We start from the raw sequence: 27,716 nt of genomic DNA, 5'->3' as shown, positions 1-27,716 counted from the left end.
AATCCTGAGGTGAATCCTTTATTCTTCTCAGGTTCTTTGAACCTGGTAGAATCTGAATCTGCCATCTCATGTCCATGTATGCATGAGTTTCCATTGAGCAAGATCCAGGGGTCCTCAAGGCACCACCAGGAGAAGGTGTGGTCTGTGTTTGGTGGTGAGCTGCTGGTCTCTGGAGTGTGCAAGCCCAGGCTGAGCAGAGCACGCCAGGAGAGGGGGGCCAAGCCCTACACTTCAGTCCTTCTCGGGACAGGAGGGGTGAGGGACAGCGAAGGGGCGTGGCCGATGGGGGCGTGGTTGAGGGGATGGGGAGGCCGCGCCGCCATATTCGACTCGACCCGCAACCCGCGGCGCAACCAGCATGAGTACCGGTACCTTCTACATCTCCAGCCTGCTGGAGAAGATGACGTCCAGCGACAAAGACTTCAGGTGCGCCCTGCGGCGGCTCGGGACTCGCTTTCAGGGGTCTCAGCCTGTCCCTGCCGCCCCTCTGCTCCCCTGCTTCCATGCAGACCCCTGCGGGAGCCCCCCGCACCCCCCCCCCCCCCGCCTCTTCGCCTGGGCCTGGCTGGGCCTGCGCAACAGCCCCACCCCCAGCCTCTTCCCGCCTTTGTCGTGCTGGGCTCTCAAGTCCCCCATACAGGGAGACCCCCAGGCCCTCCAATGAAGTCTCCTTCGGCCTCGTCTTAGAACCCAGTGCAGTCCTCTTCCGACCTTCATTGAAACAGGCCCTTTCCCTGCACAACCTCCATCCAAGGCTATCTTCTGAGACCCACACTTTGGCCCGGTCTCTAGGTTACTCCATCCCCCTCACCCTGTACCTCTGCCGTGTCTCCTAACCCTAACTTTACGTTCTTCTCTTTCCCTTCATCCTGTCCCTCTTCTCTCTGGTCCCCTCATTACCACCCCATCACCTCGTTCCCCTCCTCTCCCAAGATGTTAGGATGTTAAGCATGGTTTAGAGCAGGAAGCAAAGGTTGGGGTGAAGGCTACCTCCCACCCCATTCTCTTTCTCCCACCTTTCTCCCAAAACACCACTGGAACGCAGGAACAGAGCTGCCAAGAAGGATGGGAAATATCTGGTGCAGCCCCTTATCTTGCAGGAGAAATTGAGGTTCAGTGACAAAGGGGGTTAGTCCAGGAACCTATAGGCAGTTCTGTTCCTTCAAGTTGACAGGTCACTGCACCCACTTTGAGTTTTCTGTCGTGGTAGTTATCCCTTCTTTTACAAACAGAGAAACTGAAGTTCAGGGACATGAAGGGCCTGGGTACAATGATAAAGGTAGGACCAAGCAGAGATGGAGATGTTCACAGGGTTCCAAATCTAGCTAGTCAGGAGGGGCCAGAAGCCTGTTTGTGTGGTCTGACCCTTACTGTGTCGCAAAAATTTCTCTGCAGCCCCAAGCCCCATGGTGGTAGTAGAGCTTTGGGTCCTTTGCCCTGGCTTCAGATTTTGGTAGCCATCACTAACTAAATCTGTAAGTGATGGGCTAAGTACTCTAACCCCTCCGAACCTTGGTTACTGTTTGTGCTTTAGGTAACAGGTAAGTGCTTTGTGAATGGTTTCCCCGACTGTGCAGGGAAACGGGGTAGATCCTAGTAGAGTGTTCTCCGGGCCCAGGTTCTTCCTCTTCTCCAGAAGTCTGGAGGGGGCTTTGGTTTACTTAAAGTCACATGGCCTGCCAGAGCTGAGGGAATGACTCCTGGGCCTATCAGGGAGTTGTCCCTATCATCCAGGGCCTGAGAAGCCCTTTAAATTTGTCTCTGCCAGCAGCCTTGAGGACACCTAAAACCACCCTGAGCATATGAGAATGGTATCTATTTTTAAAAGTCTGAATACCAGGAGCCTGAGTCGTCCCCCCACCCCCACCAGCTGTCCAGGCACCACGTGTCCCAGTGTCCTATGGTGCTGCCTCTCAGATGATAGGAGACCATGGCTTATGGTTCCCAGGGGGGAGTGGCTCACTGGGGTTCCAGGCAAGGGACAGCAATCCTTGGTTCCCAGTTTTATTTGGGTATCAGACTCTGACAGGAAAAACCAGGGCCTTGAGAAATCTGGCAGGGATTGCCAAATCCTTTTTCTTTTCTTTCTTTTTTTTTTAAAGGTTTATTTATTCTTATATGTGTGAGTACACTGTAGCTGTCTCCAGACACACCAGAAGAGGACATCTATTCCTGTTACAGATGGTTGTGAGCCACCATGTGGTTGCTGGGATTTGAACTCAGGACCTCTGGAAGAGCAGTCAGTGCTCTTAACCACTGAGCCATCTCTCCAGCCCGCCAAATCCTTTTTCATTGACACAGTACTGTTTGAAGATTCAGGTGACCTACCTCAGGCTGGCCTTCTTGGGTGCTTTGTAACCTCTCTGAGCCTACTTGTCTCAGATTGACCTATCCAAACCCTCAAGGACGCTGTGGGAGAGGAGGCAAAAAAAATTTCCATTTTGTTCACGGAAAAACCGAGACTCCTAGTTAAGGAGGCAGCTGGCCAGATTTTACCTCACTGGTAAGGCAAGACAAGTTCACTTAGAGCCTCGCTCTGCTTGCCGAATTATTATCACCACCACCCAAGCACCAGGACGTTTCTTCTGAGAGCGCTGTCTGCAGACCTGAGGTGTTGAAATGCTGAAGTTTATTTGTGAATGTTGATTTCTGGGTTCAGGTTTCCACAAGGCTGTTTGGCTCTAAGTGGTTCTCAACCTTCCTAACACTGTGTCCTTTTAATACAGTTCCTCATGTTGTGGTGACCCCCCAGCCATAAAATTATTTGGTCGCTACTTTATAACTCTGATTTTGCTGCTCTTATGAATCGTAATGTAAATATTTGCTGCAGGACATCTGATATGTCGCTCCTCCCCCAAAGGGGTCTCCATCCACACCACTGCTCTGAGGTCTGTTGAGCACATACTCTTCTGCCCTCACCCCGCTCCCTTGTCAGCCCTGTTCCTTGCAGAGCTTGGAGTGTCAGATGTGAACCTGCTGAGCAAGGGTATGTGTGCATGCACATGTGTTTATGTGTGTGCAAGATGTATGTATGTGTGCATATGTATGTTTGTGTGTACATGTTTGGAAGTATATGTATTCATGTATGTGTGTGTTTCTGTGTATGTGCTTGGTGTGTGGGGGTCTTATGTGTGTGTATATGTGGGGAGTATATGTCTCTGTGTGTGTGTATGTGTAGAGTATTATATGTCTGTGTGTGTGTGTGTGTGTGTGTGTGTGTGTGTGTGTGTGTGTGAGTCGAAGTCTGATGAAGTGTTCTCTTACATTCATTGCTATGCAGGAGACAAGTGCTGTCAAGGAGGGGTGCAAAGTCCTGAAGTGACCTGTCTAGGGACACTGTAATGTTCAGGTGTGTGTCGATCACAGTGATCAGGATCATCCCTGACACACAAACATTTGCGTCAAACTCTTGATGGGTGTGCTAGTTGGTTTTTCGTCAGATTGGCACACGCTAAAGTTACCTGAGAGGAAGGAACCATAATTGAGAAAATGCCTCTGTAAGATTGGCCTACAGATAGACTGTGGCGCGTTTTTCTAAATTGGTGATTGACTGGGGAGGGCACAGCCCGTTGTGAGCGATGCCAACCCTGGGCAGATGGTCCTGGGGTATATAAGAAGCAAGTTGGCTGTAAGTCAGTAAGCAGCATTCCTCTGTGGCCTCTCCAGGCATAGTGGCACATGCTTTTAAACCTCCATGGCCTCTGTCTCAGTTCCTGCTTCCAGGCTTTCAGGGACATACTGTGATGTGGAAGTGTAAGCTGAAATAAGCCCTTCTCTCTTTAAGTTGGTTATGGTCTTTATCATAGCAATAGAGACCTTAACTGAGACAGAGTGAACAGGAGTTGGCAGGCCCGTCGGGAAGAAGCAGAAGGTCCAGAAGCAAACATCCCTTACCTTAAAGTGCCTGGGTGTAAATGGGATGCAACAGTGCCCTCCTCTCCTCAGCTCAGCTTCCTGCCTTGTCTCCAAAGCTTCAGGCTGACTGTTAAGTTAAGGAATGGTGGTATGGGCAGGGTCCCTCCAGGTTCTGTAGACTGCGGTGATATCAACCAGCAGACCTGGGTCTGCAGTGTGAGTGCTGGGACCCCATCTAGTGGCAACAGACTTTACCCCAGGAGGCTGGGACAGGAAGCAGGCTTTCTCCAGACTCCTCTTTATAGCATCTCTCCTGCTCTGGCTCATTTTCCACTCAAGTCCTCATTCATGTGCTAGCAGGAGCTAAGCAAGCATGGTGGCTTGTGGCCTGTGGGAATAGGTGCACTGGAGAAGTCTTCTGCAGTTAGTGCACTGGCTAGAGACCCAGTCCTATTTAGGTCTTTTGTTCCCAGGAGCTAGAAGTCACTTCAGTGGTATTCAGATATTGATGAGTAATTTACCCGGGGGGAAAACACATTTGTAAGCTGCACACAGCTGAGGGCAGCCAGCTAGATCCTCTGCTATGCCCTCTTTATTTTATCAAGAATGATGTCTCAGGAGGCCCCTTCATTCCCATTCTCTGTTGTCTTCTGACTTGCACTCCCAATGTTAGCCCAGTGCTCAGAACAACAGCCGGTCTTTTTTAGAAGGCCTCAAGGGCTCACCTGCCTGGGGTGGGTGAAGCCTGGTCCTATAGCTAGGAGAGTATTGATCGGCTATTAACTGTAGTCTCCAAAATATCCATGCTTTTTAAAGTGTTCATGAAAAGCCAGGCATAGTGGCCTGTGTCTTTAATTCTAGCCCTTTGGAGGCAGAGGCAGGGGAATTTCTCTGAGTTTGAGTCTACCCTGCCTTACAGAGTGAGTTCCAGGCCAGCCAGGACTGCATAGTGAAACCTGTCTTACAAAACAAAAGAAACAAAAACCCAAACAAATAAATAACCAGGTTTGTGTTTCTGAATACCACCTAAGAATTTGGAAATGTGTGTTCTTAGATCAAAGCCTCTACCTGTGGTCTGAGAAGCTGGGCCCAGCCCAGCTGTGATAAACAAACCCCTTGGATGAGGGGCACAGATTCGGATACTTGCTAAGGGCAGGTGTCAAAACAAGGTGCATCTCTGCATCTAGAGGTGCTCCACACCTGACTCTGCTGTGAAGTTGTCTATCTCATAGGCCGGTGTTCACGAGCCACCTGTTACTGTGAGATGTGAATGACAAGTAGCAATTGCTGGGTGTGTGTAATGGATCCCACAACCCTATATTCACATTTCCCCCCTCAGTTTAAAAAGATATTTTTAAAAGATTTATTTATTTTTATTTTCTGTGTAGTAGTTTTATTCCATATATTCAGTGTTCCTGGAGGCCAGAGAGTAGGTCAGGACCCTGGAACTAGAGTTACAGGTGGTTGTCAGTCACCTGGTGCGGGTGCTGGGCACCAAACTCAGGTTCTCTGCAAGGGCATTATGTGTTTGTGGGTTTGTTTGTCGGATGGTTTGATTTTTGCTTTTGGCTTTTATGACAGGGTTTTTCTGTGTACCCCTGGCTGTCCTGGAACTCATGTGTAGTTCGAGCTGGCCTCAAACCTGGAGATCTGCCTGCTTCTGCCTTCCAAGTGCTGGGATTAAAGGTGTGCACCACCACTGCCTAGCCGGCAAGTGCTTTTTAAACACTGAGCCTCTGCCAGCCCCTCAGTCCCATCTTTTAAACAGGTAAACCAAGGATTAGGAAGGGCAAGTAACTCTCGTGAATTTTAGTTTTTGAGTGGCAGTGGCCGGAGTCTCCAGTCCCCAGACCATGAGCTTCCAGCCCAGTGGGTGTGATCCCCGGGGGGTCACGCGTATCAGATATTTACATTATGATTCATAACAGTAGCAACACTACGGTTATGAAGTAGCAATGAAATAGTTTTATGACTGGGGGTCACCACAACGTGAGAAACTTATTGTATTAGAGAGTTGCAGCACTAGGAAGATTAAATAGTGATTTAGCTAGTCCTCCTGGTTCAGTCTCCCACCGTGTGGAAGCTGGCCTAGTTGAAGTGGCTCAGCCCGGCCCACAGTCCTGATTACCCACCTGCCTTTAGAATCCTTGCACAGAGTTTAATTCGGGGGAACTCTGAGATAGTACACCAAATTATCAGGGTCTTAAAGCTGCTGGACAGCCCTCTTTTTCCCCTGCCCCTACACCAGGTTCATGGCTACCAGTGACCTGATGTCAGAGTTGCAGAAAGACTCCATCCAGCTGGATGAAGACAGTGAGAGGAAGGTGGTGAGGACGCTGCTGCGGCTCCTGGAGGACAGGAGTGGTGAGGTGCAGAACCTGGCTGTCAAGTGGTGAGTGGGATGGGGGTGACTTGGAGGAGGCCCTCTGCCCCTAGGATGTAGCTGTGGGCTCATAGTAGGGTCAGATGGTGGCTTAGCCAGCATTTCTCAGAGATTGACCCTATGCCAAGAGTTCAAATCTAAATTTTGTGGAAGGTGATACAGAAAATAGGAAGGGAGATGGGGAAGAAGAGATGGGAGGGAGTTCTGTAGTTTAGAGAGATCCCTAGGGAATGATCTGGACCAGGCTTTGAGAGTGAGGCTCCAGATCTCAGGTTAATGACCAGCATCAGAAAGTGGGAACCAGGGGCTGGAGAGATGGCTCAGAAGTTAAGAGCACTAGAGGTCCTGAGTTCAATTCCCAGCAAACACATGGTGGCTCACAACCATTTGTAATAAGATCCGGTGCCCTCTTCTGACCTGCAGCCAAACATGCAGGTGGAATACTGTATGCATAATAAATAAATCTAAAATAAATAAATAAGCTGATTTAAAAAAAGATAAGAAAAGAAAAGAAAGTGGAAACCAGTTAGACATGCATCGGAAGGTCCCACCTAGACCCTCTGGGGTGGCTCAGCAACTGTTTACGTAATCCCCTGGGAGATGTGACCCCAGTTCAGGTGTGAGGACCCTTGCTTTGGGGCACTGTGGGACCTCAGAATAAGTTGCAAATTACAGAATTGGGGGTGAACCCTAGCAAGAAAGGGTTTCCTGTTGAGCTGAGGTCTTTTCTCAGTGTGTATGTCCCTGCAAGATTGAAAGGGACACAGGAGACAGCATGGCTAAGGTATGCCTGCAGTTGTTGAATCCTTTCCCTTCCTTCCTCTGTCTCAGCCTGGGTCCCCTGGTAGGCAAGGTGAAGGAGTACCAAGTGGAGAACATTGTGGACACCCTTTGTGCCAACATGCGGTCAGACAAGGAGCAGCTCCGGGACATTGCTGGCATTGGCCTAAAGACTGTGCTTTCAGAGCTGCCTCCCGCTGCCACAGGTACCCAGGCCTGATGCTGCTTCTCAGTCCAGCTATGTCTCAGATACTGAGGCCATGTGACTCCTAGAAAGCCCACGCGTCTTCTCAGTGTGCCTTCGTGTGTCTCCATTTGTCCTTACCCAGTGATTATGCCTGTGTTAAGTATCTTTATAAGACCTATTTGGGTCCCTCAGTAGTAAAGAATTCAGACACAGGTCAGTTTAAATTTATGGCTGTTTGTCAGGAATGCTTCTAGCCACAAGTAAAGAGTGTGAAGTCATGGCAGCTTAAAGACCTTTGGAGGGATGACTGCTGCCACCGATCTTCTCCTCCTCCCCTCTTTCCCTTCCTCCTCCTCTTCCCCTCTCTTCTTTCTTCTAGTGCTGGAGACCAATGCAGGGGCTTAAATGTGCTAGGCCCAGCCACTCCCATTCTTGTAGCAGCTCTGTAACTCAGTCTGACAGGCTCACATTCTACATCCATGTCTCTTCCCTTTGTAAGAAAAGATATTTCCCAATGAATTCTATCGCACTGGCCAGAGCTGGGCCACCTGGCCATTGCTAGTAGCAAGGGACTAAGAAAAGAAGTATTTAAGTTGTCTCCCTGGTATGTGAGCCAGCGGCGAGCAGCTTAGCCATTGGTTTATCCCCTTACTTAGAGCTGTTTCCTGTAGTTGTTCCTTAAGACTTGGGTCAGCCTTGGACCACTGAAGCCCAGGCTTTCCTAAACCACAGACATCTGGGGAATATGGGTTCAGAAGCACAAGCAGGCCAGAGTTGGGAGCTGCCTTCCCAACCCAGGGCCTTACCCTTCCACTTGTATCCTGCATAGGCTCAGGGCTGGCTATCAATGTGTGCCGCAAGATCACCGGCCAGCTCACCAGTGCCATCGCCCAGCAGGAGGATGTGGCTGTGCAGTTGGAAGCCCTGGACATCCTCTCTGACATGCTGAGCAGGTGAGTGAGGCCACTTTAGGCAAGAAAGATGGGGACAGGCAAGATTGAGATGAGTGGCCTGCATGCCAGGTCCTATGCTTAGGACTCCTTAGTCACCCAACAGCCTTGCAAAGAAAGCAGCAGTGTGGAACAGGCTTTGGGAGGTCATTAGCTCCAAGGTCACACAGTCAGTAAATCTCCGATGACTTGTGCATTTGTTCTGGGGGCAGGAAAGGTTAGGTGCTGGCATATTGGTCTGCATTGTAACTGAGGAGGAATTCACAGGCAGGTAGCCAACTAAATATAATAGCAGGGTGATTAGTCAAGTAAAGAGCCCAAGCTCAAAGGCCCTAGCCTAGTCGCTGGACAAGGGCATTTTACCTGGGCAGATCTAAGGGCATCACAGAGGGCAGAGGCAGGAGAGGATTGTGAAAAGATTCAGGTTTGGGGCTCAAGGGGACGCTGATGCAGATTGTCCTTTTGTTTAAAAGATTAGAAGGGCCTGGGTGTGGTGGCACACACCTTTAGTCCCAGAGGCAGAGCCAAACAGATATCTGAGTTCAAGGTTAGCCTAGTCTACAAAGCAACTTCTAGGATAGACTGGGCTGTTACACAGAGAAACCCTATCTTGGGAGAGGGGAGACCCAACATGGTGAGCTCTAAGCAGATTTTAGGCCTCTGGCAGAGTAGGGTCCTTTAAAGGTTTCAGAGGAATTGAGCGGTCCCATGGCCTGTGGGTGATAACTGTGATAATTAGTGCTTGTAATCAGACCATCTCTGATCCAGGATGGCAGGGGTGGGGGAAGGATTCTTGTATTTAGAGGAAGGAGTGCCCTTCAGGGTGTGGGGAAGAGGGGCCCATTGATGAATATGTATTAGTCATACAGGAGTTAGTCTGGGACCTGTATACAGTGTCAGCAGCTTATGATCGTGACCTAAGCAGTCTCTGCTCTGGGTCCTAACAGACTTGAGCCTGGGGCTTGTGCACGGTGAGCTGACTGTGGAAGCTGGTGTGCTGCAGTGAGGCTGGAGGGCTGGGCAGGAGTCCCCAGGACACACCCCTTTCCTTCTGTAGTCTGGACAAGCATCTCTGGATAGGAATGTCTTTGTTTTTACATTTGTGGTAGGATTAGACCCAGTGTTTCACTCATGCTGGGGAAGAACTCTACCACTGAGCTGTGTCTCTAACCCTTGTCATATTTTATTTTTTGAGACTCCATCTCTCAGAGTTGCTCAGGCAGGACTTAAACTCACTCTGTAACCCAGACTGGCCTTAAGCCTGTAATCCACCTCAGCCTTCCTAGCAGGTAGATTATAGGCCTGTGCCCCTAAGCCTGGCTTGGCTTCTATGGGTTGTCTGAGGAGATGAAGTGGACCCACAGGATTTGGAGTGGTGAGACTAGAGGATGACCCTACAAGTCTGATTTAGGAACCAGGAGATAGGATTGGGGTGCAGGTGCTCCAGGAGCAGAGGGTACAGTAGGAAGTAATGTGTTCATTTGGGCATGTTGAGTTTGTGTTGCTTGGAAGCGCGATCGTGAGCTTCAAGGGCCAGAGTCTGTCCTTATGGCCTGACATCTAGCATAAAACCTGTGACACCGTAGATGAATAAGTAGGTAAAGGCTGCACCAGAGTGACCTGGGTTGGACATAGAATAAAGTCATGGAGGGCAGCAGAGCAGGAAGAGAGGCCTTGGGACACTGGGGTCAAAGTCACCCAGAGCTGTTTGACTGTGGGGAAGGAGCTAGGGCCACTAAGAGCCAGGTTCTACCTGTGGAGAGACTATATTCGGGCTGCTGCTTGTCTTGAGTTCAGAGTTCAGCTTATCCAGAGGCCACTGGGGAGCCATGGCAGGATTAAGCGGAGGAGTGATCAAGTCTGTTAGGTTTTTTCCCCCACAGGCCTCAGTAAGACTTGCAGGGATGTATAAGGAGGCCAACATCAAGCTCCCAAGAGTTCAGAATATCCTTGAAAGAGCCCCCATATCCACTGTACTCCCTGAGCTGAGAGATTGGACTCCTGGGCTCAGGTCCTGGACTTTCACTGTTGACTTCAAAGCCTTCAGAAGGCAGCCTCATCCCACTGGCTACTCTATAATGAGCAGTTGAGTCACTCCCCATAGTTGGAGAGGTACCTTCTCACTTTCCAAGGGTCTTTGAATATCATGAGTAAGAGGTACAGACAGGATGGGGATGCGGATCCTAACTGCCTGACTGTGGTGCCTGGCCTGACATTCTCTTCCATCCTGTCCCCAGACTCGGTGCCCCATTGGGTACCTTCCACGCAAGCCTGCTGCACTGCCTATTGCCCCAGCTGAGCAGCCCGCGCCTGGCCGTGCGTAAGCGTACTGTTGTCGCACTTGGTCATCTGGCAGCCGCCTGCAGCACCGACCTCTTCGTGGAGCTTGCTGACCACCTGGTGGACCGGCTGCCTGGGCCACGGGCACCTGCCAGTCCTGCAGCCATTCGAACCCTGATCCAGTGCTTGGGCAGCGTGGGCCGGCAGGCAGGCCATCGCCTTGGTGAGGGGGCAGGGTTAAAGTGCTGGTGGGAGGGGATAGGTGATATTCTGAGTCTTATGCCTCTCGTGTGGTCTTCTGGAACTGACTTCTGTGGCCTGGAGCCTTAGGGATAAGTAAAGATATCAAACCCTTATACAGAATGTGTTCCAGCCTTCTGCTTTGACAGGCACACCTTAACCACAGGTTTGGAATCTTTCAGCTTTTATCGAGAAAATAGCTTTACAGAAGCCACACTACTTAAAGCAGACACCAACATACAGTTGTGAGCTCACATCTCAGTCAAAACATTCATCATTAGGCTGGAGAGATGGCTCAGTGGTTGGAGCACTGGCTTTTCTTCCAGAGGACCCAGGTTCAATTTCCATCAACCACATGGCATCTTACAGCTATCTGTAATTTCAGTTCCAGGGGACCTGACACCCTCACACAGACATATAAACAGGCAAAACACCAATGCACATAAAATTAAAAAGAGAAAAAAGAAACCCACTCAGCATTCCTACCATCCTCCCATTTCCTTCTCTGCATCTCCTTAGGTCACCACCTTAGGTAGCTGTTAGCCACAGACATCTTAGACAGGTGTTGCAAATAAGAAGACAGTGTGAATCGAGGTAGCATAAATCAGCCTCCTGGGTCCTGGTGAGCCAGTAGACTTTAGCAGCTACTCCTTGGCTACCCTCAGAACATGAATCTGGGAAATAGGCTGAATATGCTTAGCCTACAGGGCTCATGTTTGGTTGGGCAGGAAACTGAGGTCCCAAGAACCCAAAAAAGTTTATAAAGAACTGTCTAGGGCTGGAGAGATGGCTCAGTGGTTAAGTGTGTTTGCTGTTCATTCATGAGGACCAGAGTTCAGATTTCAACACCAGTACCAGGCTGCCAACAAGTGCCTGTAATTTCAGTTCCAACAGATCTTACACCCTTTTTTGGTTTCTGCAGGCAATATATGCAAACACACACATAAATAATAAAATACATTTAGAAGAGATGTTTGAGGATCGCCAGCTTAGCTTGTTCCTTCTCGCACAGTGGGAAGGGTATGGCTGGAAGAAGGCTAGTGGATCCTCTAAAGCCTATGGGTTGAGACCCCTTTGGGGGTCAGATGACTTTTTCACAGGGGTCACCTAAGATCATTGGAAAACAAATACTTACATTATGATTCATACCTAACAAAATTACAGTTATGAAGTAGCAATGAAAATACTTTTATGGCTGGTAGTCACCACAGGGTGGTGGGATGCAGCATTAGGAAGGTTGAGAAACACTGCTCTAAAGCCTGGGGACCAGAGACCCCTCTTGCTCTCTCCTCTACAGCTCACCCTGACTGTGCCTCAGCCATATATGCCCAATCTGCAGGGACCAGAGCTCAGCTCTACCTGCATTGTTCATTGTTCACTGGTTTCCACACCATGATGATCAGTAGACCGAGTCAGGAAATCTTTGCAAGTGGCCCACAGCCCCATAACACATACAATCAGTCTAGACTTCAGTCAGCTCGTCTCCAAAGCTTCTAAATTGAATCTGCCCTACAAAGGCAAGGTTGGGCTGAGGCTTCAAGCTGGTGACTGATGGAAGGTCTGGCCACTTCAGCGACTCTTTGGCTCTGCAGGGGGCCACCTGGACCGCCTAGTGCCCTTGGTGGAGGAGTTCTGCAACCTGGATGATGATGAACTGAGAGAGTCCTGCCTCCAAGCCTTTGAAGCCTTCCTAAGAAAGTAAGTGCGGCAGTTGCACTAGACAACAGGGAGGGAGTTCCATGGGAAGTTGGTAGGGATGGGGAGACAACTCTCAGCTCTTGGGACTTGTTTTTGGCCTTATTCATGCTCTTCTATGCTGAGTTCCTGGGAGGCCTCCCTTCCTTGTCCCTCAGGTGCCCCAAGGAGATGGACCCTCATGTACCCAATGTGACCAGCCTCTGCCTGAAGTACATGAAGCATGACCCCAACTACGACCATGGCAGTGATGATGAAGAGCAGATGGAGACCGAGGACAGTGAATTCAGTGAGCAAGGTAGGTGGACAGCCTGTCCAAGGGAGAGCGAGGCACAGTGGCCAGAGCAGGGGTGACAACAGGCCTGCCTGGCTGGATGCTGCTCTTCTAACTGTAAGGAAGGTAATGCAGTCATCCTCCTGCCTGCCCTGTTAAACAGCCCGGATCAAAAATTCCTGGGAAAGAAGTTCGTCTGTACTGAGCACATAAGACAGTGATATGACAGCTAGTGTTAGGATGTTTACGATGTATCAGGTGTTATAAATGTTTAGGATTGAGTTAAGTCTGGGAGTGGGGTATGTAGGGTATATGTGACTACCCTCAGATGCTGGTATCTAGGCTTCCACAGGTCCCAAGGGACAACTCTAATCGTCACTTCCTGAGTATCCACTGGTATTCTAAGCTCTTCCCTCATATTCCTCATAGTGACCCTAAAATCTGGGGGAATCATACTCATATTTCAGACAGGAACCTAGGAGACACGCAGAAGTAACCTAGCTAGGACTGGAGAGCCCGGCAGACTTTCCACCTTTAAGTTACCATTTTTATAAATGGTTTTCAAGATAATGCTTTTAGCCCACGCCAAAGCTAGAGGGAGAATGGTGGGCACTTAGAGGAGACAAGTCCAGATGGGGCCGGTGGCTTCTCCCCTCATGGCCTGAAGTCCTCTTCATCATTCAGACTTCCTACAAGTGGGGTGTACATGGAGACTAGGGACCTGAAACAAAATCAGCCAGGCATCCTGGGGCCTTGAGTGCTAAACCAAGAATTGGTATTTTCTTGCCGGTAATAGAGGGCTAGGGATATTCTTTGAGGGGTGGCACAGGGTCCATTAAAGGAGATGTGTGCTGAACTGACCAGTGGCCACGGCCCATTGTCAGATTTCTTTGCCATGCAGGTCTTAGTTGTCAACAGAGTGGTACAGCAGGAAGACCTGGTCTCAGGTACAGGATGCAGAGCTGCTCCTTGTCACTTCTGATTCTTACACTCTCCCCTAGTGAAATAGATGGGTTGAGTCTCTGCCCTAAACTTTCCTATGTTCCCTGAGGTCTCTCACCCTCTCTGAACCTTGGTCTTGACATTTGTACAACGGGCCAATAGTCCGTTTGTTCTAGTGGAGTTGTTTATCTGCTGACTATTCTTTCCTTGGTGTTTGAAAACCTTTGAGATCTGACTGGGATTGGGTTAGCACTGAGGGCATAGAAGTCTGCCTTTCTCTTTGGAAATCCCAGGATGTGAAAGGGCCAGACCTGAGCCAGAGGATGAGCCTGAGCCCCACTGCAAACTTGGATGCCACATCACTCTTTTGGAAGAGGGCAGTGTGCTTTGAATTCATGACCCTCCCACCCCACTTCTCCAGTACTGGGATTTACAGGCCTGTGTCAGCATACCAGCCTACTTCTTCCTTGATGTAGTCAGACAGGATCTGGAGGCAGGAAAGGCTGTCTGAAGCATAGACAATTGTACAGTGGACCAAGCCACTTGTCTGTTGGTCCCAGTTTTCTTCTCTACGATGGGAAATGATCTTTGCCCACAAGAGGGATTGTGGATCAATGCCATCGGTAGCACCCCAAGCATGCCAAAGTGTTCACTAAGGGTAGTGGCATTCCCAGAAGGCTGAAAACTGATCTTCAGAATGTGGAGCCCAGGGCAGGGCTTCCACTGTCTTCTTCCTGTGTGTCTTCCTCCTGCCCCAGAGAGTGAGGACGAGTACAGTGACGATGACGACATGAGCTGGAAGGTGCGCCGAGCTGCGGCCAAGTGCATGGCAGCCCTGATCAGCTCTCGGCCCGACCTCTTACCCGACTTCCACTGCACTCTGGCACCCGCGCTCATCCGCCGCTTCAAGGAGCGGGAGGAGAATGTCAAGGCAGACATCTTTGGGGCTTACATCATATTGCTGCGACATACACGGCCCCCTAAAGGATGGCTGGAGGCTGTGGAGGAGCCCACCCAGACTGGCAGAAACCTCAATATGCTACGAGCACAGGTAGGCTGTGTCCTTACCCTTCTCCTTTCTGTTCTTCCTCCCCCATCTCTTCACTTGCTGAGGGATGTGGTGTGAGCATCTGTGCCCAGCCCGGGTGTTCAGATGGAGCTCTGCCTCATTCTTCATGGTGCAGGTTGGGACACGGTCAGCAGTACAAGTAGGGCTCACAGGAGTGAGGAGACCTTTGTTTGCTTCACTTTAAAATCAGTTCTTCTGGCTGCTAGGTATGGAATGGACTGTGACATTGCTGCTGTGTCAGGTGACAAGAGATGGTGCCTTAGAGAAAGTGGTGGAATTGAAGGGAATGGTCATTCAGGCCTAGAAGTGGGCTGGATTGATCTGCTAGATCTTGCTGGTAATAGGTTGCTTGTGTCTGGGATAGGCAGGTATCAGTTAACTTCTTGGCTTCCTGCGATTGGGAACACTAAGGAGGAGGGGACATCTACATCTTTGTACATTTATGGTTGAAGTCCTCATTGGCTTTAAGTAGTGAATTTTCTGTTAGTATTAAAAAAAAAAAAAAAAAAAAAAAAAAACAGAGGCTTAATTAGCTCAGATTTGAAATACAGAGTTCAAATATCATAGTCTCTGGCCTGGTGTGGCTTGCCCTAGCTGTGTGACATCTTTGCAGGTAGCATGAATATACAAAGGAGACAACCCATGGTAAGACACAAAGCCAGAATGATGAGGACTACACCTCCATTTTATAATAAACTTGTCCAATAGAACCATTTCATCCTTTTTAGTGACTTCCTGATAATGCTATCTTTTAAAGGTCCCTCCTTCTGAGTACCACCACCACACTGGGACCAAGTCCTTGAGGGACACAAACTTGATGCAAACTGTAGCAGATGCCTAGGTTGAGCCACTTAGGTAGGCAGGAAATGTGCAAGCTGGATCAGAGTAGTACTAGTGCCGTTGGACTCAGGACTATCTGGGGAGAGTATATAGGTAAAGAAAGAAGGGTCCGGGCTGGAGAGATGGCTCAGTGGTTAAGAGCACTGGCTGTTCTTCCAGAGGTCCTGAGTTCAATTCCCAGCAACCACATGGTGGCTCACAACCATCTGTAATGAAATCTGATGCCCTCTTCTAATGTGTCTGAAGACAGCTACAGTGGACTCACATAAAATAAATAAAATTTAAAAAAGAAGAAAGAAGGGGCCATGTGCTGAAGACAGCTAAGCTTCTGCTGTCCCTTCATAGAGAAAGAGGTGACAACCAGGCTGCTGGGTCACCTTGAGCTAGTTCCTTGTGCACATTTATGAGATGGAGGTATCTGTCACTCTGCAGAGTCTGAAGCAGGTGACTAGTAGGGGCTGATGGGCACTAAGGTGTCCTGTCTGTACTAGAATCCTCCCTGAGGTGGCTTCCTGGCTGGTTCTTGATCTCCCCACCTGCTCACAGGTGCCCATAGTGATGAAGGCCCTGCAGCGACAACTTAAGGACCGGAGTGTTCGGACCCGCCAGGGCTGCTTCAGCCTTTTCACCGAGCTGGCAGGCGTTCTCCCTGGCAGCCTGGCAGAGCACATGGCTGTGTTGGTGTCAGGTACGCTGGACTACAGCTGGGTCTCTTCTCTTTGGGCCTCTTCCAGAATGCAGACCCTTACCTTATACTGAGCCCTCAGTCCCTGAGAGCCTAGCAGTATTCCTGGGCTCGCCCTATGTGATTATGGCCCGTGGTGGTTGTATGTTGTGAACCCCCCACCACAGGGAAAACAAGGCTGCTTCTAAGCTTTAGTTGAGTTCTGGCCTTGTTTCCCTCAGCTCTGGTGGCTTCTGGGAGCTTTGGATGCTTGGGTCAGTACATGTACATTGGTCACTACAGCCCCAGACAGAGCCAGGCTGAAGAGCCCCTAACCTTGGTTCCCACCTGCAGGCATTGTCTTTTCACTGGCTGACTACTCCAGCTCCTCCACCATAAGGATGGATGCCCTGGCCTTCCTGCAGGGCCTTCTGGGTACAGAGCCAGCAGAGGCCTTCCACCCACACTTGCCCACCCTCCTAACACCTGTGATGGCCTGTGTGGCTGACCCTTTCTACAAGGTGGCAGCTGAGGCCTTACTGGTGCTCCAGGAACTGGTTCGGACCCTGTGGCCTCTGGATAGGCCTCGGCTGCTGGACCCTGAGCCATACGTTGGAGAGATGTCCACAGCTACCCTGGCACGACTCCGAGCCACTGACCTGGACCAGGAGGTGAAGGAACGGGCCATCTCTTGTGTGGGCCACCTTGTGGGTCACCTTGGTGATCGGCTTGGGGATGACCTAGAACCCACACTTTTGCTTCTCCTGGATCGCCTACGGAATGAGATCACCCGACTGCCTGCTGTTAAGGCACTGACACTGGTGGCTGTGTCCCCATTGCAGCTTGACCTGCAGCCCATCCTGGCTGAGGCACTGCCCATTCTGGCTTCATTTCTGCGCAAGAATCAACGGGCCCTGCGACTGGCCACACTGGCTGCCCTGGATGCTCTGGCTCAGAGTCAGGGCCTTGGCCTGCCTCCGCCTGCCGTTCGAACCGTGCTAGCGGAGCTGCCTGCACTGGTCAGCGAGAATGATATGCATGTGGCCCAGCTGGCTGTTGACTTCCTCACCACAGTGACCCAGACCCAGCCCACCTCTCTGGTTGAAGTCAGTGGACCTGTTCTGGAGGAGCTGCTGCAGTTGCTCCACTCACCCTTGCTGCCTGCTGGGGTGCTGGCAGCCACTGAGGGCTTCCTGCAGGCACTGGTGGGAACTCGCCCTCCATGTGTGGAGTACTCGGAGCTCATTAGCCTGCTCACTGCACCTGTTTATAACCAGGTTGGGGATGGAGGACCCGGCCTGCACAAGCAGGTGTTCCACTCACTGGCCCGGTGTGTAGCTGCCCTCTCAGCTGCCTGTCCCCAGGAGGCAGCAGGCACTGCCAGCCGCCTGGTCTGTGATGCCAGGTCACCCCACTCGAGCACAGGGGTCAAAGTTTTGGCATTCCTATCCCTGGCTGAGGTGGGCCAGGTGGCTGGGCCAGGCCCCCAGAGGGAGCTGAAGACCGTGCTCCTGGAAGCCTTGGGGTCTCCCAGTGAGGATGTGAGGGCTGCTGCCGCCTATGCCCTGGGCCGTGTGGGTGCTGGCAACCTGCCTGACTTTCTGCCCTTCCTGCTGGCACAAATTGAGGCTCAACCCCGGCGACAGTACCTCCTGCTACATGCGCTCAGGGAGGCCCTGGGGGCTGCCCAACCTGACAACCTGAAGCCCTATGTTGAGGATGTGTGGGCACTGCTCTTCCAGCGCTGTGAGAGCCCAGAGGAAGGCACTCGATGTGTGGTGGCTGAGTGCATCGGAAAGCTAGTGTTTGTGAACCCTCCCTTCCTCCTACCTCGATTCCGGAAGCAGCTTGCTGCAGGTAAGAGTACAGGGACCCAAGTTGGCCGAGCACGAAGTGGGTACAGCCACACAACTCACGAAAATCATTGGCGAGTCACATGTCTGTTAGTCAAGGAAAAGAAGCCAGTCAAACAGATGGTGCTTCCCAAATGTACTGGCTTCCTCCTCGTGGTCTCTGGGGTAGAGGGACAAGGTCTTTTGGGTTTGTTTTGGGGAGGGGGTTCTTCAAATTTTATTTTATGTGTATTGCCTGCATATATGTATGTGCAGTGCCCTTGGAGGCCATAAAAGGGCATCAGATGCCCTAGAAGAGGGGTTACAGACAGCTGTGAGCTGCCATGTCAGTGCTCATAAATAAGCCCAGGTCCTCAGCAAGAGAGACCAGTGCTTTCGATTACTTAGCCATCTCTCCAGTCTAAGGAGACAGGGTTTTTGATATGCTCCTATCTCAATCAGATCTCTCACTGAAGGGGACTACATCATAGGTTCAATGCACTTGAATCAAAAATAACCCAAGAAAATATTGTGTCTGTACTTAACGTGTGAAAACTTTTCTTGTCTTTGTTTTCTTTTTTAAAATTGTGTGTGTGTGTGTGTGTGTGTGTGTGCGCGCGCGCGCGCACACACACACACACACACATGCACATGCCATGGCATGGAATTGAAGGTTATAAGACAGCTTATGGGTGTCAGTTCTTTCCTTCTATCATGTGGATCCCAAGGATTGAACTCTGGTCACCAGTTTGGTAGTAAGTACTTTTATAGCAAGAACCATCTTGCAAGCCTTTTTTTCCCTAATCAGTATAGATTTAACTACTGTTTACATGCCTAATAATATAAAGTTTCATGATGGCATTAGGCGTACAGGATTAGAAATGTATAACTATAACTAGAAATATATTTCAGCTACTTGGGAGGCCAAGGCAGAAGGATTACTTCAAGATCTACCTCTTACAGATATTGAAGGCCTTCCTGTGCAGTTTAGTGAGACTCTGACTAAATAAGTAAATGAGGGGCTGGGACTGTAGCTGCTGCTTGGTGTAGAACGTTTGCTTCTGACACATGAGGCCCTGAGTTCCATTCCTATCATCTCACAAATAAGAGTGAGACAAGAGCGTCTCTGAAATACAGACCAGCCTGGGCTACAGATTGAGTTCCAAGGCAACATAGAGAAACCCTGTTTTTAAAAACATCATCAGAAATAAAACCATATGATGTCATTTTCATAATCTGCTACAGTCATGATCTGTAGCAGTTGTTTTTCTCACTGCTGTGACAAAGTGCCTGATAGAAGCAACTTTAGAGAGAACCCTGCTTAGGGGGAACAATCATAGACGGGGAGGGCCTGGTGCGAGCAGTCATGGCAGCAGGAACCTGCCGAGTGGCTCATTCACATCCTGGCGGATCAGGACACACTTTAGGCTGGAATCAGAAGCAAACGTAACCAGCAAAGCTCACGTTCTGCAGCCTACTTCTGTCTGCTGGGCCCCAGTCCCAAAGATGCACAACCAGTTTCTAGGTGAGGACCAACCCAGATGCATGTGACATGTCCTGGCATGACCCCTCCATCCTTAGGGATCTGGGTGAGCCCTCCCTTTCTCCAGTTTCTCTAAACTGGAGAAACAGTTCAGTAACAAGGTGAAGTGAAGTGAGTCCTTCATGACATCATACTTGGAGACCTGAGTTCTGAGGAATCCCATTGGCCTCTTCTCTGAGGCCTTAAACATGAGCGTGGCCCTTCTGGGTATCTCTTTCCTGTGTAAAACACATTATTTTTAAGGCAAGTACTCGCTTTGTAGCCCAGGCTGACTTCAGACTCCTGAAGATACTCCTGGGTCCTCGGTATGACAGGTTTGTACTCCCATAGCAGCTTCATTCTTTTAACTAACATCATGTTGTTATGTAAGTTTGAATGGAGAGGATGTCTGAAAATGCAGTGTAGTCTCAGTCTGAGGGCAAGACTTTCTCTGGGGTCCATGTGTTCTTGGACCTGCCATGACATAGCCACTCACTCTCCTAGCAGCAAGAGGAAGAACTGGGCAGATTCAAGGCTGCCATGGGGAATGGTCACATGGACTTCCTGAGAGGAGAGATGTGCTGTGTTTTGCTGGGTCTACAGGTTGTGCCCTGCCCCTCACTATCGCGTCTCTCTCTCTCTCTCTCTCTCTCTCTCTCTCTCTCTCTCTCTCTCTCTCAGGGCAGCCATACACCCGGAGCACAGTTATCACTGCAGTCAAGTTCCTCATCTCAGACCAGCCACACTCCATCGACCCTCTCCTGAAGAGCTACATTGGTGGGTGCAACTAGTACCTCTCACTCTGGGTCTAGAGCGTGACTAGGACATCCTACAAATTAATCAAGGGAGTCAGACTCAAAAGCAACTCTCTGATGGGCAGCAGGGTCAGACTCTTGAGTGAGGAGATATTACCACCAAGGTTCTGGTGAGCTTCACGTGCCCCACTAATAAGATTTGCTTCCTTGTCTGTCAAATAGTTATGAGACTTCTGGAGAACGTTCTCTTGGAAACAGCTAATAGGGTGGGAAATACTCTCTAAAGATACAGGCTCTGAGGATGAAAAGCAAGTTAGAGCTGGCAAGCACCTACTTGACCAAGTCTGAGAGGGCCTGGCTGGAGGAGCCTTCATGGGGTAGGCTAGGTCCTCCCTTGAAGCCTCCCGCAGGACCAGACTTCTTGCCTTCAAAGCCCAGTGCCAGCATCTTCTCGGGGCCACACCAGAAGCTCTCCTCGAAGAAAGCTTCTACAGAATGTAGAGGGAGGCTGGAGTTTCACAGCCTTTGGCTTTGAATACTGACTTAGAAGCCTGGGCAGGCCATTTTAATCTCGACATAGAATGGGGTGCTGACACATTCAGAGGCACTGTGTCAGACCAAAGAGCCAGTGACATGATTGCTCTTGAGGTGTCACAGTCTGGACTGACCTGGATGACCACAGGCGGATTTCTAACTTTGATGAGTTGCTGTGGCTACATCCAAAGGGGCCCAGCAGTGGTGTCTTGGTTTTGACTCATGATTTGGTTTTTTGTCCTTTGCTTTTTTTTTGTTAGTTGGGGTGTTCGTGTGTGTGTGTGTGTGTGTGTGTGTGTGCGTGCGTGTGCGTGTAAGATTTGTTTTATGTGTATTAGTGTTTAACTTGAAGATGTTCCTGCGTTACATGCATGCCTGGTGCCTGTACAGATCAGAGAAGGATATTGGATCTCCTGGAACTGGAATTATGGATGATTATGAGCTACTACATGGGTGCTGGGAACCAAACTCAGGTCCTCTGCAATAGCAGTCAGTGCTCTTATCTGCTAACTCATTTCTCCAGCCCCCAAGGCTGGTTTGTTTTTAGAGACGGAATCTCTGGCCCAGGCAGGACTCAAACTCACTCTATATAGCTGAGAATGACCTTGAACTCCTGATCCTGCCTTTATGTCCCAAGTACTGGGATTATAGGCATGTACCACCACCTTTAGCATGTTTAATCTCAGTTTTGAGCTTCCTAAGATGGGTACCATGAGATGCCCTTTGATAAAACTCATCAGTTAGTTCTAATAGCCCCAGCCTGGTAACACTGGTCCCATTTTACAAATGAGAAAACTTGAGTCCCAAGAGAGGGTTCAGATTTGTCCTATTCTTAGGTTGCATTCTCACAGAATCAGGACTTGTCAGAACCAGCACAGAACTGTGGGAAGGGCCCTGGTCTCAGCGTTGTTGAGTCTGACCTGCTGGAAGACTGCAGTTCTACCCAGTTCGGGAATTAGGTCACATGACAGCAGCACACACACCCTGTGGTGCTGATGGTTGCAGTGGAGACTCAAGCCTCTGTAGTGTTATTTTTCTACATGGGAATGTAGCTCATGGGTGGCATGTATGCTCAGCACGTCCAGGCCTGAGGTTTCATCCTCAGCACTATTCCGAATTCCCAAGTGAAACCTCTCAAGAAGGCCTACTCAGAGCAGCCGTGTCAGGTGGCCTTCACTTGTTATCCTGCACTCAAGAGGCTAAGGCAGGAAGATCACAGAACTGGTGCTATTCAATGAGGACCTGTCTCAGAACCAAAGTCTTCAGTGCTGGCTCTCAGTCCTATGCTTCACAGCTACTGTCCTGTCTTAGTCCTAAAAGCCCTGTAGGAGGTCAAGGCTGTCAGAACCCAAAGTCAGTAGGAAGCTAGGCATTCTTGTGTGGACTGCAAGGGTATTGTCTCTGGCTTAAGGTAGATAGATGTTTGGGACATGTCTGCCCTTCATTCTCCATAACTTACAGTGCCCAGGTCATCAGGTACAGCATGGAGGTGACTTTGTGTCCTGCTTCTATGTCCTTTGTCTTGTCGCTCTGCAGCAGAGTTCATGGAAAGCTTGCAGGACCCAGACCTGAATGTGCGCCGGGCCACACTCACTTTCTTCAACTCAGCTGTGCACAACAAACCATCACTGGTCCGGGACCTGTTGGATGACATCCTACCCCTCCTCTATCAGGAGACCAAGATCCGCCGGGACCTCATCCGAGAGGTATGGGCAGCAAGGACACCTAGTATGACCTAGCCCCTTGTTGAGCCTCTGTGACTCACTGGTAAGGCTCATTGAAAACTAGGAGTGAAGCCCAAACAGGCACCAGGGCCACATGGTCATGTCGTGTCTCTCCACTCTCCAGCTGTGGCCCAGACTGGGTGACCCAGTGACCCTGGGCTTCAGTTACCCCTGGAGCTAAGTGAGGAGAACGGCCATGCCTGTACCATAGGGATGTGCCCTAAGCCTTGGGGCAGTTCTGGTTCAGCATGATCATCCTAGTCCCCAAATGTGATACCCCTGTGACAGGTCCTGTTTAAAATGCAGGCACTCTACAAATACTATCTGAAACTGTCTTCAGGCATATGAAGAAGAATGCTTATTGGACATAAATGGACTCTGTATTTAGACCTGGGTCCCTTCCTCAATATATCTCTTTGAATATGCAAACATTCTAAAATCCACAATCCATACAAAATGAACCCCTGAACCTCAGGTCTCAGGCATGTGGAATTGGACTATAATGTCAGCAACTATTGTCACTCAGCCATAGTCTCAAGTCCTGGGAGTTGAGGAGATTGACAACCAAGTCACCCTACAGCACTTCATGGAGGTCTGAGGAGGAAGCCATGCTCTTGAGAGGGGTTGGAAAAGTTTTCTAAAAGAAGGACATTTGAAATTTTTTTGGTTTTTGTTTTTTCTTTTGTTTCTTTTTTTTTCTAAAGAATTATTTATTTTATGTATGTGAGTACACTGTAGCTCTTCAGACACACAAGAGGGCATTGCATCTCATTACAGATAGTTGTGAGCCACCATGTGGTTGCTGGGAATTGAACTCAGGACCTCTGGAAGAGCAGTCAGTGCTCTTAACCAGTGGGCCCATTTTTTATTTTTCTTTTTGAGACAGGGTTTCTCTGTGTAGTCCTGGCTATCCTGGAACTCACTATGTAGACTATGCTGGCCTCTCACAGGGATTTATCCTCTTGTCTTTGCCTCTTGAGTGCTGGAATCAAAGGTGTGAGTTCCTGTACTTGGTATCAGATATAGTTCTGGAGGCCAAAAGTCTAATATTTGTACCCCTGAACTGAAACCAGGGTGTCTACAGGGCACTATACTGTCTTGCAGTTTCTGTGGCCACCAACATTACTTGGCAGGTGGTGCCCTTACATCAAGCTCTGCCTACCCACAAATTAAAATTCTTTTTAATGTGTGTAATTCCTTCAAATGGGTTTTGAGGCTCAAACTTTACTGTTAGAAGCCAGTTCTCGTGGTTAAAAGCTTCAGAGGACTTAGTTCTTTGAGTATGGTTCTGTGACTTACAAGCTGTATGTCTTCGAGCATGTCAGTTTACCTCTCTGAGCCTTAGTGGGATGTTGAGTAGGATTGATAATAAGCACTTTATTCCTAAGGTTTTTATTTTTTCTTGTGTAGTCCGGTTAAGAATGACTCTGACCTGCTTCAACCTCCTGAATGCTGGGTTATAGACATATGCCATCAAGATGTTTACTCAGTGCCAGAGATGAAACCTGGGTCTTTGTGTGTGCTAAAGCAAGCACTGTACCCTCTAAGCCATATGACCAGACCTTCCTGATATGTCTTTAGTACTCAAGTAAGATGTCTGGCAGGCAAAAGTTGTAGCTCAGTTAAAAAACATGTGCTCAGTGTGCATGAGGACACAGACACACACGACCTGACACTGGCTGCTTAGCAGGTATGACAGTCCAGAGAGGATGCTGCAGACTGAGTTGAGACCTGAGGCTTGAGCACATGGTGTATGACTTGGGGCCAGGGTGCAGTGCTGAGCAGGTGGGGTGAGTTGCAAAAACTAGGGGAAGGGCTTTATACTCCAAAAACTTCTATGTCCTTCCTGCAGGTGGAGATGGGGCCCTTCAAGCATACTGTAGATGATGGGCTGGACGTGAGGAAGGCTGCCTTTGAGTGCATGTACTCACTGCTGGAGAGCTGCCTGGGCCAGCTAGACATCTGCGAGTTTCTGAACCACGTGGAGGATGGGCTGAAGGACCATTATGACATCCGGGTAGGTAGCACCATGCCAGATGTAAACCTTGCTCAGAGCAAAGGAACCAGGCAGCATTAGGCCCCTGCCTGTTTTCCTCTCCTCCTGATACCTGATGAAAGGAAAGCAGCTGTGCTTTCTGTAAGGAATAAGGAACCAGCCAGGCAGTAGTGTCACACCTTTAATCCTAGAACTTGTGAGGCACAGGCTGGAGGATCTCTTGAGTTGTAGCCAGCCTGGTCTACAGAGTGGGTTCTAGGACAGCCAGGGCTACACAGAGAAACCCTGTCTTAAATAAAGAACAAGGGACCAAGTCTTAGATGTTTCTCAGAGTGTGCACTCTGGGCACACTAGGTCCAGTTCTATTGTAGTGCTGAAATGGCTTATGCTATTTTTGATTTGCATTAATTTGTTTTAAATATTATCAACATTTAAAAATTAAAGAGATTTATATGAAAAATAATATTTCTTTTGAAAACAATCTATAATGCTAGGTAAATTTCCACATTGCCATTATATTAGTCTGTTTTCTGGTTCTTATTATAATTTCATTTTGCTTTGTTTTTTTATTTATTTTATGACCATGTCCACATCTTGGATTCCCACATATGAGTACACTGTCACTGCACACCAGAAGAAGGCATCAGATCCAATTACAGATGGTTGTTAGCTACCATGTAGTTGCTGGGAATTGAACTCAGGACCTCTGAAAGAGTAGTCAGTGCTCTTAACCACTGAGCCATCTCTCGAGCCCTTGCTTTGTTTTGTTTGTTTGTTTTTAAAGTAATCTAGCCATCTCTCCAGCACCCTCCTTTCCCCCTTGGTTTGTTTTTTAAGACAAGGTTTCTCTTATGTAGCTGGTTGTCCTAGAACTATGTAGATAAGGCTGGCCTTGAACTCACAGAGATCCTCCTGCTTCTGCCTCCTGAGTTCTAGGATTAAAGGCATGTGTCCTCACACCTGAACTGTTTTCTATTGTTATTTTCAAAAAAACAAAACAAAACAAAATAAAAAAGCTGTGGCTGGGTGTCATAGGGTTTTATTGCTGTGAACAGATACCGTAACCAAGGCAAGTCTTATAAATGACAACATATAATTGGGGCTGGCTTACAGGTTCAGAGGTTCAGTCCATTACCATCAAGGCAAAAGCATGACAGAATCCAGGCAGGCATGGTGCAGGAGGAGCTGAGAGTTCTACATCTTCATCCAAAGGAAGCCAGGAACAGACTAAACATCCTCAAGCAGTTAGGAGGAGTGTCTCCAAGCCCACCCCCAGAGTGACACACTTCCTCCAACAAGGCCACACCTTCTAATAGTGCCACTCCCTGGGCCAAGCATATGCAAACCATCACATTGGACATTCTTAAGAAAAAGTACTTTTAGATTTTCCTGGAAGCCCAGAACCTGGTATTGGCATCTGTTTTGGCTCTGGCAGCATCACAATAGCCAGCACCTGCAGAAGTTAGTTGTTAAGAACACTGACTGTTCTTCCGGAGGTCCTGAGTTCAGTCCCTCCTATGCCTTTTGTTATCCAGCCATCCTCACACAGCTATGAGTAGCTGGCAGGATTCAGCATCATGGTGTACATCTATAATAGGAAACTGAGACCCAGGGAGGGAGGAGCCTTGGGGTAGGGCCCTGGAGGGACTTGGTTGTTGGTTTGTGGGGTGCAAGCAGGAGCCTCCATTGGGTCTGCTGCTCTGTCTGGGTGCTGTTTCACCATGAGTTCCATCTACTTCTTGGGCAGATGCTGACCTTCATCATGCTGGCCCGGCTGACCACTCTTTGTCCGGCACCTGTTCTGCAGAGGGTGGACCGGCTCATCGAGCCACTCAGAGCCACCTGTACTGCCAAGGTAAGCCCTGCCCTGCCTGGACCCTGGAGTGCCAGTTGGCCTTAGTCACTACTCACTGTAACGTGTGCACTGCAGTGGTGGCTGGCTGTTGCCCAGATCTAAACAGCCTTTCAGGCTGTGAAATTCCTTCATTAAATACTTCCTGGGTGCTGGCCTTGGGGAGGGACCCAGGGTAAAATGCTCTACATGCTAGCTTCCCCACTCAGTCTATGCAGATCCCAGCTGAGGAGCTGGCCTGCCTTCTATGACTGACTGGCTGGCTGCTCCAGGACAGAGCAACTGCTTACACAGAGTGCAAGATCTTGAGAGAGATCTGGGTGAAGGCATCATGAAAAGTTGTAATGTTGGCTGGCCTTAAACTCAATATACAGCCAAAGATGACTTGAATTTCTGGCCCTGGTGCCCTTGCCCACACGTTGAGATTAGCAGTGTACCACACTATAGCAGGTTTGGTGTGGTGCTGGTCCCCTTTTCCCTCCTCAGGTGGGTTTATCTAACTCAGGATTTTGTGTATGCCAGATGAAACAGTACCAACTGAGCCATATACTCAGCACCAAAGTTATAATCTTTAAATAGCAGCACATTAGTAGAAAAAAATTGAAATCTGTTACGAGTCAGATTGAAATTAGGCCTTTATTAAACTAAAACTTGTTTAAAATGGGTAAAACAGGCTTAGTAAGAACACTGTCTCCCTCTGCAGGTCAAGGCTGGTTCTGTGAAGCAGGAGCTGGAGAAGCAGGATGAGTTGAAGCGTTCAGCAATGCGGGCAGTGGCTGCCCTGCTGACCAATCCTGAGGTGCGAAAGAGCCCCAGTGTGGCTGACTTTTCTGCCCAGATTCGATCCAACCCAGAACTCACCGCCCTCTTTGAGAGCATCCAAAAGGACACAGCCTCTGGTCCCAGCGTGGACTCTATGGAACTTAGCTAGCTGCCCCCAATTCAGCCCCTTTCTCATCCATATAGGCCTTGACCTCTCCTGTCCTTCCTAGTCAACCTCAGTGCCTTTTGCTAGGACCCCCTGCTCACAGCCTGTTACCAAAACTGGGCCCATTAACTCAGGACAGTCATTCATGAGGGTGATGTCCACCACCTTACACTGCACCCCTCCACTCATTTAGAAGCAGGGGGTTGACTTCCTACTTCACTTGTTCTGCACTCCAAATGTCAGTTAGTACCCTGGGCCTGGCCATGTAGAGCCCATACAAGCTCCAGGTCTTGGTACAAGAGAACCAAGTCATACCTAATGTCCTCCTAATTAGCAAAGAACTGTTTACAGGGAAGATGGTGTGACTCACTGGACCGATGTAGGTTCATCATTTGAAACAGCCCTAATCTCACC

General features: G+C 49.3%; 1 protein-coding gene across 1 annotated transcript; it reads left to right on the top strand.

Annotated features, from left to right (window-relative positions):
- The first annotated feature begins 305 nt into the window (after positions 1-305).
- CAND2 (cullin associated and neddylation dissociated 2 (putative)) lies at positions 306-27,714 on the top strand. The gene is made up of 15 exons (XM_080913688.1): positions 306-426; positions 6,104-6,247; positions 7,070-7,224; positions 8,035-8,158; positions 10,393-10,658; positions 12,268-12,373; positions 12,529-12,668; positions 14,345-14,637; positions 16,042-16,183; positions 16,514-18,016; positions 20,195-20,290; positions 22,339-22,508; positions 24,379-24,543; positions 26,270-26,377; positions 27,078-27,714. The coding sequence occupies exons 1-15, from the start codon at positions 359-361 to the stop codon at positions 27,303-27,305; spliced, it is 3,708 nt and encodes a 1,235-aa protein (XP_080769814.1). The 5' UTR covers positions 306-358; the 3' UTR covers positions 27,306-27,714.
- Positions 27,715-27,716: the final 2 nt, after the last annotated feature.

This window comes from Micromys minutus (genome assembly GCF_963924665.1).
Source record: "Micromys minutus genome assembly, chromosome: 3".
Taxonomy (NCBI): domain Eukaryota; kingdom Metazoa; phylum Chordata; class Mammalia; order Rodentia; family Muridae; genus Micromys; species Micromys minutus.
This window is presented reverse-complemented; position numbering and strand designations above follow the sequence as displayed.

Excerpts from the sequence above, each read along its gene's own strand:
- CAND2 (XM_080913688.1), top strand. The coding sequence starts at position 359 with ATGAGTACCGGTACCTTCTACATCTCCAGCCTGCTGGAGAAGATGACG. Across the intron at positions 6,248-7,069 it reads CAGAACCTGGCTGTCAAGTG|CCTGGGTCCCCTGGTAGGCA; the intron begins GTGAGTGGGATG and ends CCTCTGTCTCAG. Across the intron at positions 12,669-14,344 it reads CAGTGAATTCAGTGAGCAAG|AGAGTGAGGACGAGTACAGT; the intron begins GTAGGTGGACAG and ends CTCCTGCCCCAG.